General features: G+C 42.7%; 1 protein-coding gene across 4 annotated transcripts in view; it reads right to left on the reverse strand.

Annotated features, from left to right (window-relative positions):
* Lrmda (leucine rich melanocyte differentiation associated) overlaps positions 1-20,228 on the reverse strand; it is a 1,009,463-nt gene that overhangs the window by 425,667 nt on the left and 563,568 nt on the right. For all 4 annotated transcript variants that reach the window (XM_010607471.3, XM_010607465.3, XM_010607481.3 and 1 more), the window contains 2 exons: positions 16,429-16,568; positions 6,287-6,404 (listed from right to left, as the gene is read on the reverse strand). In XM_010607471.3, coding sequence (XP_010605773.1) covers positions 6,287-6,404; positions 16,429-16,568 — 258 coding nt within the window. The remainder of the gene's footprint in view (positions 1-6,286; positions 6,405-16,428; positions 16,569-20,228) is intronic.

Below are 20,228 nucleotides of genomic sequence, written 5' to 3' on the forward strand. Positions count from 1 at the left end.
TGTTCCAGAGACAGTACAAAGTTTCTGGAGAGCCTTTGTCTCATTCCTCATACCTAAAAGGTGTTACCTATGTGCACAATCTTCTTCATGTAGAAGTTAGGTATCTTCTATCTTTGTCCAAATATCTTTGGACAAAAGTGAATGTCTAGGAGACCAGAGAGAGGAACAGTGCTGGAGCTGGGCTGTTGGGGTGTTGCAAAAACCAATGGCTCCATCAGAAACACAGCAACGTCTTCCCAGGCACTGGGCTTCATGAACTGGCCTCTGCTGTGCCTTAGCACCTGCTGAGGCTGCAGGGGCTCCTGGGAGTGGCTCTCTGAGGCTGCCACTAGCATTGACTGTCTTTTCTCCTCTCTGTGGTGAGTCTCACTTCTTCATCCATAGGGCTTCACTGGGATACTGGAGACACCACAGTCCTGCCACACCCTGTCTTTGATTTCAGGAGATTATTACTCAAATGCCTCTAGAGAACCGTACTCTGAAAGCATGTACTCTACACAAGGATGCCATGGTGTTAAAAGCAGAAAAACAAGTGATCCCCCTTTAAGTGACTAACAAACTGTGAAATCAGGAGGAAGGATGAAAAACAAACAAACTACCCACGTCTGGCTTCTGGACTTGCTTCTAAACATACTGCCTAAGCAGTTTCCAAAAACAAAGTTAATTAAGTTTTTTCCACTCTTCAAAATGTACTATAAAGTAACTGAAAATAGAATCCAAAGGTATCTCTAGACAAGAAACATCTGTGCAAAAATAGAAAAGAACCATAAACACTAACACATTCAGGTAGTTAGAAACATCCAGAAAATCAGCCAACATATTTAAATTTTCTTTTCCTGAATGTTTGGCATGTTAAAGAACTTTGATGTATATTGGCTAATTGCCTATTTAACTGCATGTATTTGTGGTTTACAATATTTATTTACAAGCATGCCCTGGCCTTATGCAAAATACAGTAAATGCTATAATTGTAATAAATCTAGAAGTACTTTCTGGTAACCTTTGTATGTTTGCAGTGAACCCAGACAGGCATGACAGAAAATATCAAAGATATTTACCTGAAAAGCCAGGTGAGAAGGTGTACAACTATAACCCCAGAACTCTGGGAAGTTGAGATAGGAGGACTGAACATTTGAACTCAGCCTGGGCAATTTAGCAATCTAGTGAGACCCTTTTCAAAATTAAAAAGGGGTTGGGGATGTAGTTCAGCACAAAGGCCTTGACTTCACTCCTCAGAGAAAGGAAGGAAGGAAGGAAAGAAGAGAGGGAGGAAGATCCCCTCCTGTTTAGAACATGGCAGTGCAAGACTAAGACTAAGTATAAAACACAAGTCAACCAAGGAAGTTACTAGTTAGTAGTACTCCTTCAGGGTCAGTTTAAAATAAAAAAAGAATCATAAAAGAATAGCAGCTGAAAAGGGAATGTGTTATCCTAACTATAAACAGACTTACAGGAGTGCCAAACATTTTCTCATTTCCTGAGAAAAGCCCTACTATGAGCAGATGGGCTCTGAGATGAAGAGGACTCAGACCACACTTTTGCTGTCCCGGAAAGCTAGCTACCAATGGAAAAGCCAAGGAGCAGGGATCACAGCAGCTGTGGTGTTTCTCATCATAAATAATCTCCAGATGAATCATTTGGAAAAATTCCGTAGTCTACAATCTGCCTTTTTTTGAGTGCACAGGTTCAGCATATCTGAACACAATGCTCTCTTTCCTGCTTTTAAGTGATCATGTTGAACCAACTGAAACATGTACCCGTTTTCATGATGGATCTCCCTAATATACTGGTGTTCGTGGCAGATTCTCTCATGGGTATTGCCTGAGCTTTTGCTATGGGACAAGCACTGGGGACAAGGAAGTAAACAAAACAGGCCAAGTGCCTGCCCTCATGGAGGAAGCGTCCAGTGAGGAACAGCTTTCTCATCTCAATGGTGGGCTGGCTTCTCTGTGGTTCCTCTTCCAGTCAGCATCCTACTTTGCCTTGTTTGTGGGAACCCCAAAACACAGACAAAGATGGAAGAAACTCAAGAAACACAGGGGAATTAGGGCCTTACTCCAAGTGTCAAGAGCGGGGCTCTGTAGTATCATTATAGGAGGAAGTGGTCTTCGGACCCAAGGAACTTTTAACTTTCAATATAGGATGAGAATAAAAGATTTTCAGCAGGTGTATATACATGTATTCCTTGACACGTCATATCTCCTTTCCTACTCCATTTACACACACACACACACACACACACACACACACACACACGCCACAGACCACCCTTCTAAGTACCCAATGACATATACACACAAAGGCATCAGCTACATAAAACTGGACAAACATTCAAGCTACACATGATGGGGAAGCAAGGTCTGACCACATAAAGGAACGTAGGACCTACTGTCAAAAAGACACCGACACTCACAATCATATCTGTCACCACACCTTACCTATAACAAAATGGTCCCTCATGCAAATGAAAACACACATTCTAAAACACTGTTTAATATTGCTGTGATGCTCAGTCCAACTGCCCTCCATGGTTTCTATAAGGTTCTGAAGATTAAACACATTGGTAGTCAACTTTGTATACAGGCCTGTAAATAAGAGGGCTCAGCTTTAAATAATTATGTCAAAGAAATGACAACTGTGCTCTTTGCCAGAACAGGGATGAATAATTACAAAGCCAGGACGTAATTAAGTAATTCTGACTGTCGGATTTTGGAGCTGTGTCTCTGAAGTGAAGGGCCAGTGTGCCTGCCACACACCCTCCTGGATGGGTCTCTGTGCTCTTTTGATATGCATTTCCCAGGGCAGCCAGGGAGGGGGTCCAGGTCTGGTCAGTATGGACGCTTTTCCATGGGGGCCTCAACCTTCTCTGCACCTGGCTTGATGCTCTCCACATTAACAATGGCTTGATTCAATGGCTGACATATGACAGAGATATGTATTTTCTTTAAAGTCCTGGGAAATGAGCAAATACTAGATGTTGCAGGCCCATTAACTAAAATACACAGCCACCCAGTCTGGAAGAGCACAATGCCATATTAGTTATCACTTCCTAATGAATGACAGTGTTCTTCTCTAGAATAATCAGAGCTCAGACAGAAGGCAGTTTTTAAACAACAAAAGCCAAAAGGCAACAAAGAGGAGAGAAAGCATGTCACAGAATGAGAGAATGAGAGAGAGCTCCTCTCAGGCACCAGGGTCTGCCTGGTCCCAAATCAAACCTTGGTGACATAGGGAGTTTATTAGTTCCTGGCTGATTTTGCATTTGCGTCAGTGGAGAACACCCAGACTGCCTGTTCCCTACCTCTAAGGCAAAGGCTGCAAATGGAAAGGTATTTTCCACTCTCCCAAATACTTTTTGTCAGGAATAAAATGAAAACAGCTCCCCAAATCATGCCCCCTTGATGATCCGTCAGCACATTCTGCTGAATAAGCACAACAGGCCGCTACCCCTTCAGAGGGGACAGAAGCCAACCTGAGACTCAGAATCCTTATGAAAAATAGCTCCTTACAACGTGGACTCAGCACAGAGTTGGCAATTCAGGGAAAGGAAATCTCTCTCCACTTAGAGACCAGCCCCAGGTGTACACATACCTCCCACTGCATACATATGTATATATACACAGAGACAGGCAGGGGATATACACACCTGTGCAGGAACAAACAGTCATTTGCACACACTGTCAATGGGCAAAAAGCAGTCTTTTGAATGCCAATTTATTAATTCAGCAAGCAGCTCATTTGGCATCATTCTATTTGCAAGAAAAGTACCAAAGCATATCTCCAAAAACAACAGACAAAAGGGTATATTGCCTCTCATTCCAGAGAGGCATTCAGTTTGACACCAAACCAATTTACACATTGGATTCCTCTTGTGCTCTCAAAAGCTCATGGCATAAAAAGTACACCAAACCAGGAGCCCAAAATCCTTGGTTCTGATCCCCAATGCACATCATTAGGACTGCCATGTCCCAGGACATCTTACCCCTCACTCAGTTCCCTCCTCTACAAAACCAGAGACCAGAAGAAGTGATTTCTGAAGTCCTGTCCAGTCTGGAAATTATGTGATTCTACAAAAGAGAACCTAAGGTCCCCAGGCTTGGTGAGAGTATGTTTGTCTCTCTCTTCTAATTAATGGGCATTTTAAAACTTAATACAGTTAGCAAGGATGTTAGAGTCAATCACACAAACATGAGCTAATTCTATAATTGATTGGGAACTAATTGGGAACTCCGAAGAGCATTTCTGCTGATGCTGCTAATAACTCATGGTAGATTTTAAGGAGCCCTTCCCAGTCATTTTCAAAGTCAAAGGAAGATTCTAGCTCCTTCCATCTCTACTTGACAGAGCAGTCCTATGTCACCTGCCCTCTTCATTTATGTCTTCCTGACATTTGGTTTGAACAAACATATCCACTGGGATTATGTTTAACTCACTGCTTCAGAGATAAAACAGTAGAGTATGAGGTGCCCTGGCTCCATAGTCAGACACACAGGTGAAACCCAGCTCTGGTAGGTCCTGGGCCCAGTGAACTTCTTGAGGCCTGAGCTCCTTCATCTATAAAGTGGACCAATGATCCTTTCTTCCTATGTAAGAGGGTGATGTGAGGATTCACAGATCTATAGATAAAGAACCTTGGGACAGTACAGTAAGTAGCAGGTAAAGATTGAGTATTCTGTCCAAGTACAGAAGACACTGTGTTTGTTACTCCTTCTGATTTCCAACAATAATGCAGACCTTCCCATGCCAAAAGCAAAGGAAGGGAGAAGCATCACCAATCTACTCTGTGCAGTGTCCACACGAAGAAGGGAAATGTAGGAGGGGCAAGTTGTAACCCAAGATATGACAGAGTTCATTTGTTGAGCTTTGCTCAGTTTGGTGATTCAGCTGTCTCTGCAATATTTTCACAGAAAAAAAGAAAGAAGGGAAGGAAGAATACTAGGAAAAAAAAAGCCAAGAAATAAATTCTTTCATTTGGACAAAATTACAAAAGCCAAACTAACAAAAGGCAATCATGTGCAATATGTCAAACCTGGGTTTCAATCAGGAGAACTGCTAACACTTTAATAGCTACGAAATGAATCACTCAACTAATTTCCCACATGCTAAAACAGGTAACAATACATTTATCTGCCAGTATCATACCCTCCCTATCATATATTTCCACAACTGTTAGCAATTCTATTCAGCATAACAGGATATCAGTTGCACCTCATGGATCTGAGGGGAAAAAAGGGGGCCTGAGGTCTGCTGCCAACCCAGCAACTTGATGGAAGAGGTTTCATTGTGCTGCTCTGTTTTAGGTTTGTTTGTATTTTCTTTCCTCCCTTATTCACTTCCAATGCATGTTCAGAGGGCTGTAAGTCACTAAGTGAGGACAAACTAGACCTCTAGGATTTCTGTGCCAGTGTTTTCAACACACAAGCTACAGTCTCATGGGAGGTAACTGTGTAACTCCACAGAGCTCAGGGCAGGGACAGTTCTCCAAGGAATCAGTTGGGGGTCACTGAGTGTAATCCTCAGCGTCTGGCTTCCCTGAAGGACTCCCATCCTTCCCAAAGAGAAGGTTGTGCATATCCTTAAAAATACCCTTGTAACTGAATCCAAGACGCCCAGCCAAGCCTCCCCTGCCTCATCAGAAGTGCCATTAGGATGACACCACTTTTTGTGCAGGGCCCCCTTGCAGATGCAGCTGTAAAGGAAAGGTTATAAGCACCATTCTGATGAGCTCTGGAGAGTTACCTGTGGGAAGGCCGGGCCAAGCCCAGGACACATTGTCAGAAACCACTACCGTCTAATGTTATCTCAGGGAACTATGAGGCCCTCATCTGTGATGGAAGAAAATTACTCTCCCCAGCTCCCCTTTAGTCATAGGAAAGAAAAGCTATCCCCCACTGAAGAGGAATGCTACCCATAGCAGAAGCAGAAAATGCCCAATGCTTTCTCCTCTCTCGGCTCCAGACCTGTAGAGGCCCCGCTCTGTGAACATCTTTGAGAAGCAAGCTTGAAAATTAACCCTCAGAATTTCACCGGCAAGCTGTGTGTGGTGCTGCTTTATCAGATGAGACCATCTAATGAATCACGTCCCCTTAGCCTGGGTCACAGGAAAATCCAGTTCATACCCAGGCCTATTTCCTGTTATGTCCACAGTGTATCTATATAGGTAAACCATGACTGTGAGATCTCACCCTCATTCTAATCCCACAGGAAGATGTCTCCTATGCTCTGAAGAGTAGCCAGGGTCATGAAGTGTCAGTCCCTCGTGATTATCACAGAGTGGGTGGCTCACCTTGGGCTTCACCACTTTCATAAAGGCCCCTCTGACCAATGCCTCCTCTCGTTCTTGTCTAGTTACTTTCCGGGCATCCAAAAACTTCAATTTAGACAGTTTATGCAGAACAAAGCACCTGGAAAAGAGTCAGAAACAAGCTTGTAATGGCAGCCCCAAATACCCAGGCAATCTTCCTGACCTTTAGGAATCTACACCATTACATTACATCCCAGGGAGTCCAGATCCTGGCTACTGAGTCACCTTTCTCCTGTTCCAAAAAAATGAACAATCGTTCTGGGGTGAAGCTTGAGAGGTTATGGTCACACAGACATTGAACTAAACTTTAGAAACATACAGTAATGGCAACAAACATAGATCAGCCAGAAGGACTCTAGCAGTGTATTCTCATTCTATTCTGGAAAATGGGCCCAGGTTTTTCCTTATGCAGGAAGTCCTCAGGACAATTAACTTACACTTTTTTTTTAATTTACACTTTGATTGTACCGTTTATGCTCCTATTATTCCTTTAAGTCATCTGTATCACTCTCATCTCAACAGACCTATATTTTGCCATGTAGGACGAAAAACTAGATTGTTATCCCCAGGATGACTTTGGAGTAGAAGTAGGGAACACGTGTAACTGAGAAAGGCTTCCTCGAGGAATCAAGCAAAGATCTCGAGGGCTTTTTGCTATCATTGCTGGGTTATTTCTACAGTGGTTCTAAGAAGATTGCCTTCATCAAGGGGAAACAAGGAGAGTTCGTTTCTAGGGGCCATCAATAGCCCAACAAATGCCAGGTGATTTCCACTCCCTTTGGAAGACCCTTTGATACTCATTATAGACTCCAGAGATTACCCAAAGTCTGTATGAACAATGAACTACCCTCAAGCAGGTGTACGTATATGGAGTGACAAGAAGATACGTTTGGCCAGGGTATAGGTTTATAAATATATAATATATAGAGAAAAGGTAGAGGCACCTGTCTATATTTCTCCTTTGTTAGTGACAGTCACCAACCCAGATGCTTTCCCTCAAGCCCCCATACTCCATCAGTCATACAAGTGATGCCTAGATCTTGTCTTTCTTAGGAAGTAGAGGCAAGCAAGGACCCAATATCAAGAGCAATGGATTCTCCAAGGGAATCTGTCACTTCCTTCCTGTCCAAGCCTCCTCAGTATGCATGCATCTTTCAAGACTCAAACTCCATGAAAATTTCTTCTACATCTTTAGGTTGCTTTATTTTCTTTTTTTAGTAGCACTCCTAGAATACAATGGCAGCACCATCCTGTCTGACACTTTGCTATTCTCTATTTTCTTACGGCTCAGTTGATGTCCTTGACTCAACTATAAACTTCTTGAAGGCAGAGATAATTTTCTTTGTCTTCCCTGACCACATCCTGGAAATTGCATTAGAAGGACTTAGTGATGTACCTGTTAATCTTAGCTGCACAAATCTTTCTTGAGCATCTACTATGTCATACATAGTGAAGATAACATGGTTATCACTTTCAGAGGGGTTCTTAGCAGAGTGGGAAGACACATCCATAAAGAGAAATTAGAAATTAGTTTAACTAAGCGCCAGAGTTTATACACAGAACAGTTATGGGAGCAGAGAAAAAGGACCTATGCTATGAATAACTAAGGGGAAAAGGAGGAACAGGAAATCTCAAATGGGCCTCCAAGAAACAAATCTCAAGTAATTCCAAGCATTTGGCTCTTCTGCAGGGCAGAGATCACCTAAGGTACACAGTGTGCTCTCCTCACTGCAGCCTTGAGTCCCCAGAACCACCTCCCATGATCATGTGCTGATGATTCTGTGTCACCAAGTGGCCTTCATGCACTCATCCAAATAAAAGATTTGGCTGATGACTCAAAAGCAAAGCACAATAATTTAGGACCCTCCAGTAGTAGCCTTCATATCACTTACTGTTCAAGGTCAAAATACTCAGACTCCTTTGAGGCACACTTTCCTGCCCCAGTGCTGTCCTAGGGAGGAAAGCCCGAGGTCCCGGAATCAGACTCTGTCTATTTCCTGCTTCCTTCCTGGCTTCTATCTGATACCCTCCTTTCTATCTCTCCCTAGGCTTCTCCCTTACGTCCCCAAATGCTCTCTAATATTATCCAACATCAAGCAGAAGCCAAAAAGGGCCTAAATGTCCTTTCTATCCCCTTGTAGAATTCCCACCGGCCTCAAACTGTCAGAGAAAACTTCCGTCTTCTAGTTGTAGCGGCAAAGTCTTGATGACAACAGATTCTTTCAAATAAAGACATGTACAGACAGAAACAATGTCAGGAGTGATGCTCAAAGGAGTAAAGACACCCACTAAGTGTAGGGTGGGAAAAGATGAATATTCAGGTGAAGACAACATCGGTATTAGAAAATCAGCAAATGTTTAATGATGGAGTGAAAGATGCCTTCACGGGCTGGCAGGAACCTCGATGACAACAGATCGCACACTGTCATTTTACCTCACTTTGGATCACAGCCCTGAAATCAAAGGAGAAAGACAGAGAGGTGCTGGCTTTTAAGCTAGTTAAAATTTTTAGATGACAAAGAGCTGCTGTTTCCAAGGCACTCTTCTTATACAATCGAAGAGACAGCCCATGACACAGGCTGCCAGTTGCCTGTGAGACATGGGGTGACCTGGCTCCCGTCCCGAGGGCCAGCCTGGGTTTCAAGGATATCACTGCTTAGGAAGATTGGAGGGACACGAAGAAAACTTGCACCCAAAAGCTCAGTTTAGCTAGGCCTCCTCCATGTTCTAACTCACATATACAACAGATACTTATGGAACAGCTACCACCTGCCAGGAACGGTATGAGGTGCTGAGAATAAAGTGAAAAACAACACACAAGGGCTTTGCTCCCAATGAGCTTAGATTCCAGTGCAGTGGTCCTCAGCCCAGAGCAGACAACAGCACTGGGTTTCTGATTCGGGTCTGGAGTGGGGCCTAGAATTTATGTCTCCAATAACTTCCCAGGTGATGCTGATGCTGCTTTCCTGCAGAGAGCCAATGTCCTGGGGAAAATAACACCACGAGGAATAACAGTTTTGGAATTATGAGCATCCAGAGGCGGCCCAGAGTCTCCTTCCCAGTTCTGCTAGCAATCTGCCCTGCCCCCAAGGTCTGTGATCCACGGAGCCCAGACTGTGGCAGTGTCTCCCAGATCTTCCTGCCCTTTGGTGGCTTGCGGCTGGCTCCCAACATTATTGCCAAGTGGTACGTCAGTGTGGGCTTTCTGCTCGCCTGTCCCATCTGGTCTTGGGAGATCTATTTCCCTTTGTTCTAGGTCATGTCAGGATGTCAAAAGCTGCAGCTTCAATTCTGAGGGTAATACAAGTTTGCCATAAAAATACAAGAGAGGATTCCCAAATCCACAGAATGAAGGCTTTTACAATATCAATTCAACCCTTGTAAATTTAATCCAGGGTTATTTGTTGCACCAAAATCGCTTTACTGTGATGTATTACTTAGTTACTGGGGTTATCACAGCCGTATCCTAAAGTTGCATAGTACATAAAACATTTCAGTTAACAATGCAGGAAGGTTAACTCCCCGAGATAACCTGCAATCACAAGGGCTAGTCCAGATGACATCCCTCTGTCAGCTTCCACGAGCTATTGATGGTTCAATCAGTTTGTTTTGAAGGTAAAGTACAACAAAAGGGCAGTAAACTTATTCAGACTGTCAACAGGGGCTATCGGGAATGGGGCTTGCAGGTAAGTAATTCTGGGTGTTTTAAGGCTATTATCAAACAGCAATGGTTGAAGGAAGAGACAGCTACTAATAACACAGAAGGCAGCCATCATAAACCACTTTATGGCAGAAACCTCCATCTATAAATCCTGCGACACCCGGAGACAGCTTCAGATTTATAAAACTGCTTGTTAAGCCAGGGCACTGCTTAATGAAAAGAGATCTGTCTAAGTTCTAAGTCTCACGTCCCTAGCTCCAGAGGGCAACTCCAATTTTCCTGACCTTCTCAAGGTGGCTGGGGGGAAGCCCCCGGGGATGGGGTGGTCAGAGCCACTCCTGGCTGGGAAAGGGGAGTTGAGGTTATCAGAAGGAGAGCAGTGACCCTGAGATTCTGGGAAGGTGTTTACACATCCACTAAGCTCTGTCTGGAAACAGATTTCCTAAAAGTAAGAGACCAGCACCCAGAGCTTTCCAGATTTTCTCTTTTCATACAGAATGTTTCATTTTCTCCAAAGACTTCTCTAAGGACAGAGTTACAAATAATAGGAGGAAAAAAGAAACAACCCATAGGTTTTTATTTTTTTAATCATCAAAATCAATTTTTTTCTGCTTTAATCCCAGTGCTCTCACCTCAAATAGAGAGGAGGATATTCTTTCCTCCTGCCCACAACTGTTATCCCAGGGAACTGGCTGCTCCTCAGTAATGGGGTACAAGCACAAAAAAGTCAGGATAGGTCTCTGCAATTTGCTGGTGGGGTTGGCTGCCATGTTTGTTTTTCTGAGGTCCTGGTCAAGAAACACCAAGCTTCCAGTTCCTCAGGAAGCCAAGCTGTAAGACACCAGAGTTTATTCTATCCTTTCTTCCTGTGGCATTTTCTGCTTCCCTGCATTATTCCTTACCATCCTCATGCTCCCGTCCACAGAGAGCAGGGAGCACGGTGCAAGCTACTGCTGCCCTATCTGGCATCCCAGAAGGCAGCTGTGGGTGGGCCATGAACTCCTTTCAATCTTTCACAAAGCTTTGCAGAACGGGGCGAGCATGCTAACACATCATGCTTCTCTGCTGTTGACTGGATTATACCCACTCTGGTGACACGGGATACCGCATGCTGATCACAAGTACTGATCCAATGCTAAATATGTCCAATTAATGAAAGAAAAAGTTAGCTCGGTTCACGTGCTGCCTATTAGAGAAACCAAAGGTTTGAAAGTGTAAGGGACATGATTGAAAGGAAGGGAAGTATTCACAATGAAGGGCTTGGAGAATAACAGGGCAAAAGAAAGAGCCCAAGCTTCGAGTTGGTCTTGCTAGGTGATCTTGGCTTAGTCTCTACTCTTTCTGAGTCTCAGTTTCTCCATCGGTGCAATGACCGGTGCTGTGGGCCAAATGATGTGCAAACTTCAAACTCTACTTTGCCTGAATTCTGTGGGCCTTAAAGTTGATTTGCAAAACACAAATCCACACTGTCCCTTCTTGTTATACCAATTTCCTCCTGCAACCACCCCTACACCTCCAGGTAGCAGAGAAGGGTGAGAAAAAGCCAATAAAGACCAAGGCACAATGAACAAACACTGGGGTGGAATAGCTCCAGATGCTCAGAGAGATGACAATGATCTCACTCTAATGAGCCAGGGTGAGCTCACCTACAGCATTAATGAATGCCTGGCAACTGGCAAAGGCCAGCTGATTTTCCTCACAGTTCACCGGCAGCATATTTGAAGTCTCTGTGCAAACAATACACCCACAGGACAGTCCAAGGCCCTCTGCAGAGGGTAACTGGCAATTACTCTGTGGGCTTCTGTCACTTTGATCTCTGGGTCGTGACCTTTGCTTTCTTGTGATCTTCAAAGCCCAGATTGTAGATTAGCTGGAGCATGCTAGCTGGGTTATGTAAGCCACAGGTTTTACAACTCCTGTTGGGTGGGAAATGGTGGGGACCAGGCGGCCACAGACTGCGGAGGGTCCCTCCCTCTTTCCCCTCGGCTGAGTGCTACAGACACTGGGCAGGCCCCAGCATTACTCCCTACCAGGGAACAAAGAAAGGGTGTCACGTTTTAAATAATTTAGAGTTACAAGGAACACAGAGGAACCTACTGTGGAGGACGGCAAAGGAGAAGCCAGCCAGAGACTGGAGTAGCAGGAGAGAGTACACAACACAGGCTTTGGTGACCAAGGGCAGTTAAGAGCCCAGAAACCCAGCTTCCTTAATGGAAAGTTGAAGTCTAGTATTTGTGGATCACTGTTGACTTTTAGGCCACCCTTCTTTCTGCGGAGAAAAAGAGAATACATGGCAAAGGAAGAAGGCATGCAACAGACCACTCTGAGCACCTAAGTTTCCCAGACTTGAATGGTTACTCTGGCCAGTGTTGAAGTCCACAAGAGGCCAGGATTTCTAAGCACCATGGCAGGCCTTGCCTGGCCACCTTCTCCCTACGCTGCTGCCGCCTCCATTTAATAATCACCCGCAAACAGCAGCACGACCTCCCCACAGCAAAGCAGGGGCGGGACCAGGCTCCTTTGCTTAGCACAAACTCTGGCAAATGGCAAAGGGAACCCCAGGCACAGTTGTGCTCCTGCCCCAGCAGGGCAGGACTCTACTCAACAAGTCTGTAGTGTGTTCGTGCTCATATAGAAATTTAATGAGCCCGTTTTACTGTGGGGATAAGTGCCAAGAAAATTCAACAAGATCCACAGGGGGTAATGAGAGAGCCAAAGGGGGAAGAGGAGAAAAGACTCAGCAAAAACCTGAACATCTGTGATGCCATTTCCAACAGCTACATAAATCTAGTCACTTCCCATTTCTGGTCCAGTGGTTGGCCACAGCGTGACCTAAAACTGGGCTGACCTCTTTGAAATCAGCATCTCCCATGGAAATGAAACAAGAGACGCACTTGTTTTGATGTATGGCTGTGTGACATATTATAAATATTACATCACATAACTACAGAGGATGCCAATCAATAAGAAATTTTTTTAGACAGCACTAAATGAACCATGGGTTCTTGCTTCTGAATACACTCCTTTAAGGTTCCTACTATTGCTTAAATGATTAATAGAAGACATATTGTCAGAAAATGTACTTAAAGTGAAAAACAGTAAACTGTAGAAATATTATTCATTTTTTTAAGCAATTTTCTAGTAAAAATGTCACATAAATTTACATAGAGGCTGCACTCTTAGGCTCTCAGTAATAGCTAGAAAGAAGGTAGACCTCATACTTTGTGGATGAAGGGCCGGAAAAATATTTTACCAAAAGAAAAAAAAAATGAGCAGCTGCACTGCCGTGTATAAACACAAGTGCCACAGGAACTCTGAATTCAAAAGTCATATTGTGAAACCCTAAAATTTCTCAGGGGCAAATGAAGCAAAAATTCCAGGATAATAAATCAGAGCTGCTTACAGATCATAGAATGGAACTGCATCATGCATACATTTGGGTTGTTCTTTTCCCAAATACAAGGGTCAGTGCTTATCAAATCAACAATGAAACATAAAAAATAAATAAATAAAGGAATAAAAAATGTAAACTCGCTAGGGAATCGATCCACCACCTCACTGCACAATCATGCTGCACGGCAAATGTGTGAAAGTGTAACCAGGCAGACACACATTTCACTTTCCCTCTGCTGTTCACTGCTGCTTCTCTCAGAGTGTAAGCATCCCACTGCCATTGTGGGTGACAGGGATTTTCTAAGATAATGCGGCATCGATGTGATTTTGGGGTGCCTGCAAGTTTCCTACCTAGGATCCAGCCTCGTGTGACAGCTTGGCCACAAGTGCACTAGCAAACTACCTTCCCAGCTCCTTCTCACATCCTCATAGGGAAACAGGCCTCAGACGGGGAGCAATGCCCAGACTAGCCCATAAGATGGACTACTCCCATGGAATCAAGGACTCACCCAAAACTCATGACCCACAGCAGCGCTTTGAGTCCAAATCATAGTCCCTTGCTTATTAACTGCAGTTATTGGCATCCAAATGGATCCAATTCCAAATGAATAGTAGGCATCTGAGGTACCAGAGATCCCTGCATCTACCCCAAAATACCAAGCTGCTGAGTAGGAAAGTAACTTCAAACCACCTCCAGCACTTACCAATCCCCATTTTCCATGTTCAGCACATCAGGTGTTGGTGAGGCTTCAAGAGACCAGAAGACTTGGCCCTTACCCACTGGAAGTATACACCAGATGTTAAAATATATGAAGTAGGGGGAGAAATATACAGGATGGGGTATAGACTACATGGAGTGTGACCGTACAGGAGAAGCATAACTGCTTGAGAAGAGAGCATCAGAATGCCAGAGTCAAATGACCATTACAATCCTCAGTAGAGGGTTTTGTTAGATTTGCCACTAAATGCATGAAGATGCCTTGAGTGATTCAGAGGCCACTGCTCAAGGTCTTCACACAAGATCTTCCCATTTGGCCCCTTCCCCTACGGTTCTTAGTATTTTTTCCAATGTGACCAGTTAAAATACCCTCCCCCAAAAGTATTAGCTTTTCTTTTCCTTTCACAACCTTGGAACTGAAAACTTCCCACATTCTCTCTCACTCTAGAGGGAAAATAAAAACAACAGAAACTTGCCTACAGGCAGGAGACTTTTGACTTTATGAATGAATGATAAATGAAGGTAGGTGATTATGTATGTGGATATATATGGATATACAGATAGATATGTATACATATATATGGATACGTATTTCTACATAGATACATATATAATATTTATTAGGTCATTTTAAAGAATTAAGCAATTAAGTCTGAAGAAAAAAAGAAAACAAGAGAATTTCTCCATTTTGCTTTATTAAAAATCACTTGATGCCCCAAAATGTACCTTAAAAGAAGTTGCTACAAGAAGAGAACACATGTTTTAAGTGACAGCTTCACAACTGAAATCAGACTATTAAATGGTTCAAATTTGTTAAGAGTGTTTTAAAAGAAAATGAAGTTCTAAGTGGTTAAGCAACTTAAAATACTGACTTAGAAATTTAGATGCATTCACCTGCAGGACATTAACCATATTTCTGTTAACAGAATTCACATTCAAACCTGTAGCATCACATCTCAAATGAAAACCTTCATCATGGAGAAAGGTTTAACAATTTTTTTAAAGTAGGGTTAGAGTTCTGCTCTAAGAGGGTTTAAGACTCATCTACAATTCCTAAAAATTAAACAAGAAACCTAGAAAGTAATTTTAAAATACAAAAATCGATTAAAAGAAATTGAACTGAATTCCTGTTGTAGCCTTACTTACTTATGTGTATGTTATATGTCTTTTTAATCAACAATATTCAACAGCCTTCAGTGTTTCTTACAGCTTTACCCTTATACAAAATGAATGCCCCAATATATACACACATATATATATATATATATATATATTCCCTGATGGGTCACCACAGATTTTAATACGAGTCCCAAGAGAATAAGTTCCTCTCAAACCACTATCCTCTTTCCTCACTGCCTCCAAATCTATTTCCAGCATTTTTCTTTTTTTCCTTGCTTTTCATTGTTTCTCTCTCTCTCTCTCTCTCCCTGCATCCCTCCCACCCTCCATTCCTTCCTTCCTTTCCTGTCTTCCTTTCTTCCCTCCCTCCTTTTCTTCTCTCCTTTCCTTCCCTCCTTTCTCCCTCCCTCACACATTGATTTAGAAGGCATGTTAATGAGAGCCTATATCACAATGCAGAGAACTCCATGCATGAAAAAAAAATCTTTAAAAACATTTATAAAACAATCATCAAGAAGGAGAGCACACAGACATCAAAATGAGGAATTAAAGTGTAAAAAAAAGTGAGTAAGGTAAGGAGACTTCCTGAGAGAGATGAGTTTGGATGACGGGTTTCAAAGCAGGTGGTTTAGAAGTAGAGAAGAAAGAACAGAATTTTACCTGGAGTCCATCCAAGTGCATGGCTGGAGGATACTGAAGTGCAGCTTCTGGTGAAGAGGAAAGAGCTGTGGGACCTTCTCTTGGGAATATATGTGCGCTCCCTAAACTCTCTCTCCAAAAAATAACCCTGGGGCAGACCATGAAAGACCTAACAACATAGAGAAAGGCCCGAACTACAATCAATCTACTGTCGATTTTGTAAATAAAGTTTTATTGGGACAGAGCCAAGCCCATTCATATACAAGTTATTTGTGGCTACTTCTGCACTGCAAGAGCAGAGTTGATTCATTGTGATAAGAGTCCCCCTGACTTGAGAAACCTAAAATATTTACTATTTGGCTCTTTATTTTAAAAGTTTATTAACCCCTGATCTAGACCACACAACAACTTTTCATCTTTCTTGGATCTTATGATCTCAAAAAGGGAGAGAATACCTTTAAGTTTCCAAAAGTGAGTTTAACGTTGTCACAGGAAGACCTTAGATGCCGGACATGAGCTATGCAGCCCGTAGCATGATATCATCCCCTCAAAGTGATATAGTTTCCTTTCTTCTGCCATATGGCAGGCACTCACCTGTATCGCTTGTAGTCCTCCTCATCCTTTTCCAAGCTGACCAGCTCGTTGGGACATGCCACGTTGCCCAGCAAGCTGAGGTACTCCAGAGCTGGTGTCACTTCCGCCAGGTGATTGAGCAGACACTCCAAATCAGTGATGTGACAAAAGTTAAGAATCTTGGTCTCAGAAGACCAAAGGCTTAGGGAGAAGTATAGACCATACGCAACAGGCACAGCCCAGCAGCTGACATATCTAGTGCAGTCCTGTGCGGCGGCTGAGTAAATGCTGACGGACCAAGCTGTGAGTGTAGGGCATTACTAGCTTTTCATCCCCAGTGGGGGAAACAGCCCAACTGTTCTCTGGATAGGTAAAGCTATATCCATATAACTTGATGGAGAATGAATACATTTATTTTTTTACCCCTTTCTTTCCACTATGCTTTCTTTTTAATTATAAAAGGATATATTTCTCATAGTGAAATATTTTCATCGCACATTCATAAAGTTTATTTTTTATAGTGGTAAACACAAGAAATTATTTCTAAAAGCCTCATTAAAAGTATACTCTCCTCCTCTCTAGTAGGAGGAATGTATCACTGAAACAAATGTGAATGGCCTGGATGTACACAGGGATTGGCTCTTGTAATCTGAGATCCTGCAGAGGGGCTAAGTGAATGTTCAGAAACTTTGCTGGTACCCATAAAGCACCAGGTTGGGAAAGAAAGAAGAAAAGATAAGAACAAATGACAACCCAAGTAAACTAGTTTAGGTTTTGTGCAACTGGACATGTTGAAATGCATTTCCTGAGAGTCTATCATAATCTAATGCTCTGTGAAGAGGAGAATGAAAGAGAAAAGATGAAGATGGTGAGATTATCCATGAGCTATCTCTTACTGGGATCCACTCCCCACTCAAGACCAACACTGAGATCCCCGGACCAAATATGCAAGAGTCACAGATACATGGAATTGCAGGTACTGCAAAGGATTTAATCACCTAGTTTGCATATCAACTCTTGCATTGAGCTCCATACATATGAGCTGAGTCCTAGGCAAAGCAATGATTACGTAGGCCATGAGTGGAAGCCATGATTACCAGGAGGGTATGATGAGTTATCCAATGTCAAAGGACAGGATGGGGTTCTCATCACAGGAATAGCAGCAGAGTATAGAGAGGTTAAGATATAAAGACAGATGCTACCTATAAGAGTTAAAGACTCAGAATAGTTTCTAGAACTGACACCCACTTAGACCTAAGTAAAAAGGCAATGTCAAAGAAAAGAATTGCTTTCACCTCAGGATGTTATCTAGCCTTGGGATTTTACCCAGATTTGGTTTCACTTCTTTAGAGAAGAATGAACTTCAAATCTACCCTTTGTTTGAATCCAGTTTCTAACGTTTATTGCCAAGGGGTCACCCCAAGATAGCACATTCCATTTATGACAACCACAATGGTTTTCCTTTCCTCTGGAATTGGATCTTCCTTAATTTCTTGGAGTCACAGACAGAAGCATTCTTCTCTTCTACGTGATGAGCCTTTGGATATTGAAGTTCACATGTCTTCCTTGAGTCTTTTATTCTCCAAGCTATGTTTCTACAAGCATTTTTCCTACAGCATGCTCTGCCTCCATCACATGTAAGAAGAAAAATCTGTATCCTGGGTGGGAGCAAGAAAGAAACAAGAAGAAGCAGAGCAGAAGCCAGGAAGAAAAAGACTGGCAAAAGAGCTCACCCACTGATAGCCTCTATTTGCCAAGATACTCCCCACTGCCCAAACAAAGAAAAGTGGACCCTGAAGTTTTCAATTTCAAATCTTTTACACATAACATCCAAGACTGGCCACAAGAAACTCTGGAATGAGGATGATGGGAAGAGAAATTCATGTAGAAGAACACAGAAGGTCCCAGCAGGGAGGTAAGGCTGGAAGTGTAGGGGGTAGGTAGCTAGGGATCAAAATGCCATTATATTTCATCATGAAGACAAAACACAGTGAGAGCTTTTTAAATTAAAGCTCAATGATCACACTATTTAAGAAAATCATTTAAATCTAACCAGTTAAAATGACAGTGAATAATTCCCAGGAAAAATCAACTTTTCTAGCATATTCTATCTTTGTATGCTTTGCAGTCATTGCTACATGGAAAAAAAATAAGAGAAAAGAAAAAATTCAATAAAAGGGGTCTTATCACCACTCTTCCAGTACTGTCCGTAAACCCAAGCAGGGTCACTTCAGCAGGCCCTGTGCTTTGGAGTACCTTCCCCAAATTTTCAATGTCTGCAATCAATACCCAGACTAGCCAGGGACCAACAGTGTCATTTGGGTGGGTTACACAGTGCCCTGATCTGGACCTTCAGGCTTCAGGCCCAGTCCTGGTTTCTCTGCTTCGGGCTTCATTCTAACCTTCTACCCTACGCATAGAACCCATCAGATGGGACACTCTGAGGAGTACTAGGACTCATGTCTATCGGGTCATCAGAAAGCCTTCAGACCAACCCCTCACTGCAGGAGGGGCAGCCAGGCCAGCTGATCGCTTCTGATAGCCAGAGCAGTATTTCCTCTGCAGAATTTCAAGAAATTGGGCTTCCAAAATGGGGCCAACTCAGGGGATTCAGCTCAGTGGTTCCGCCACTTGCCTCCCAAAACAGGGCCAACTCTACTGATTTGGAATAAGCTATTTATGCAGATGAGGGATTAAGAAGACTAGGGGAAGCCCTCCCTACCATGGATGGAAAGGTTGAAGTTAAACCTGTTTCCCTCTTAGGGCAACTCCTTAAAGTTAAACCTGTTTCCCTCTTAGGGCAACTCCTTAAAGTTTTGCTTTTACGTCTACTGCAAGAAAATACGAACATGTAGAACTATGACTCAAAACCAGCATGCTTATTTTAAATTGAGGAAACACTGGGCAACTAACTTGGATTGACATTTCAGTCTTTTCTCAATAGCATGCTACCTTCCATCCAGGAAGTAGGCCTACTTTAATTTGAGTATATCTTTTTGTGCTGATTTAACATAAAGTTAGTAAGACTTAAGTGTGAAGGGCTCCTTGGTTGAACAGGGCCTTTCCAAGGTCTTAGGGAGGATGGCCCGACTAATAGAATCACGTGGTTACATATTTTTATAAAATTTGCAAAAATTGTTTAGCTACATTTGGTTAAGGTCGCTGTCTTTCTCCACCACATTTCCCCTTGAATTAGATGATAATAAGAACGGTTATGGGAATCCTGGAGATCTGGCAGAGGAATTTTGTAGGAGTGACAGTTAACTATGACTTAGTGGGGGTATAACTGTGTGGTTTGCAGTTATTTCTGTGTCTTGTTAAATTACTATAAAAGTACCAGTGAGAATGGCCTCCTATAATATTCTCACCAACCACCAATATTCAATGACCAACGTAAAACTGATAATATAATGGTGAAGAGCTGTTCAATTCAAAGAACATTTAAGATATTGTTTATCCAAGCACACACCTCTATCTTGAAATGTTCTGAAACCTTTTACATACAAAAGAAACATGTGAGATTTTCTCCAAATCTAATAATGCTAACAGTTTCACTAATAATGTAGTAGTGAAATTACCAATGAGTGGTTGTGTTACTCAGTGTTTCACTGTTATAATGAAACACTTGAGATAATTAACGTATCAAGAGAAGAGGCAATTTTGGCTTACAGTTGTACAGGCTTAGTCTGAGACTGGGTAAATCCATTGCTTTGGGCTCCTGATGAGCAGCAGGAGTGTGGAATGGAACATTCATTCACCTCACGAACCCAGAAGCAAAAGGAGAGAAAGGAAGAAGTCTTGGCCCCAAAATTTCTTTTGAG

This window comes from Fukomys damarensis, unplaced genomic scaffold, assembly GCF_012274545.1.
Source record: "Fukomys damarensis isolate Sample0158 unplaced genomic scaffold, DMR_v1.0_HiC HiC_scaffold_20, whole genome shotgun sequence".
In the NCBI taxonomy this organism is placed as follows: Eukaryota; Metazoa; Chordata; class Mammalia; order Rodentia; family Bathyergidae; genus Fukomys; species Fukomys damarensis.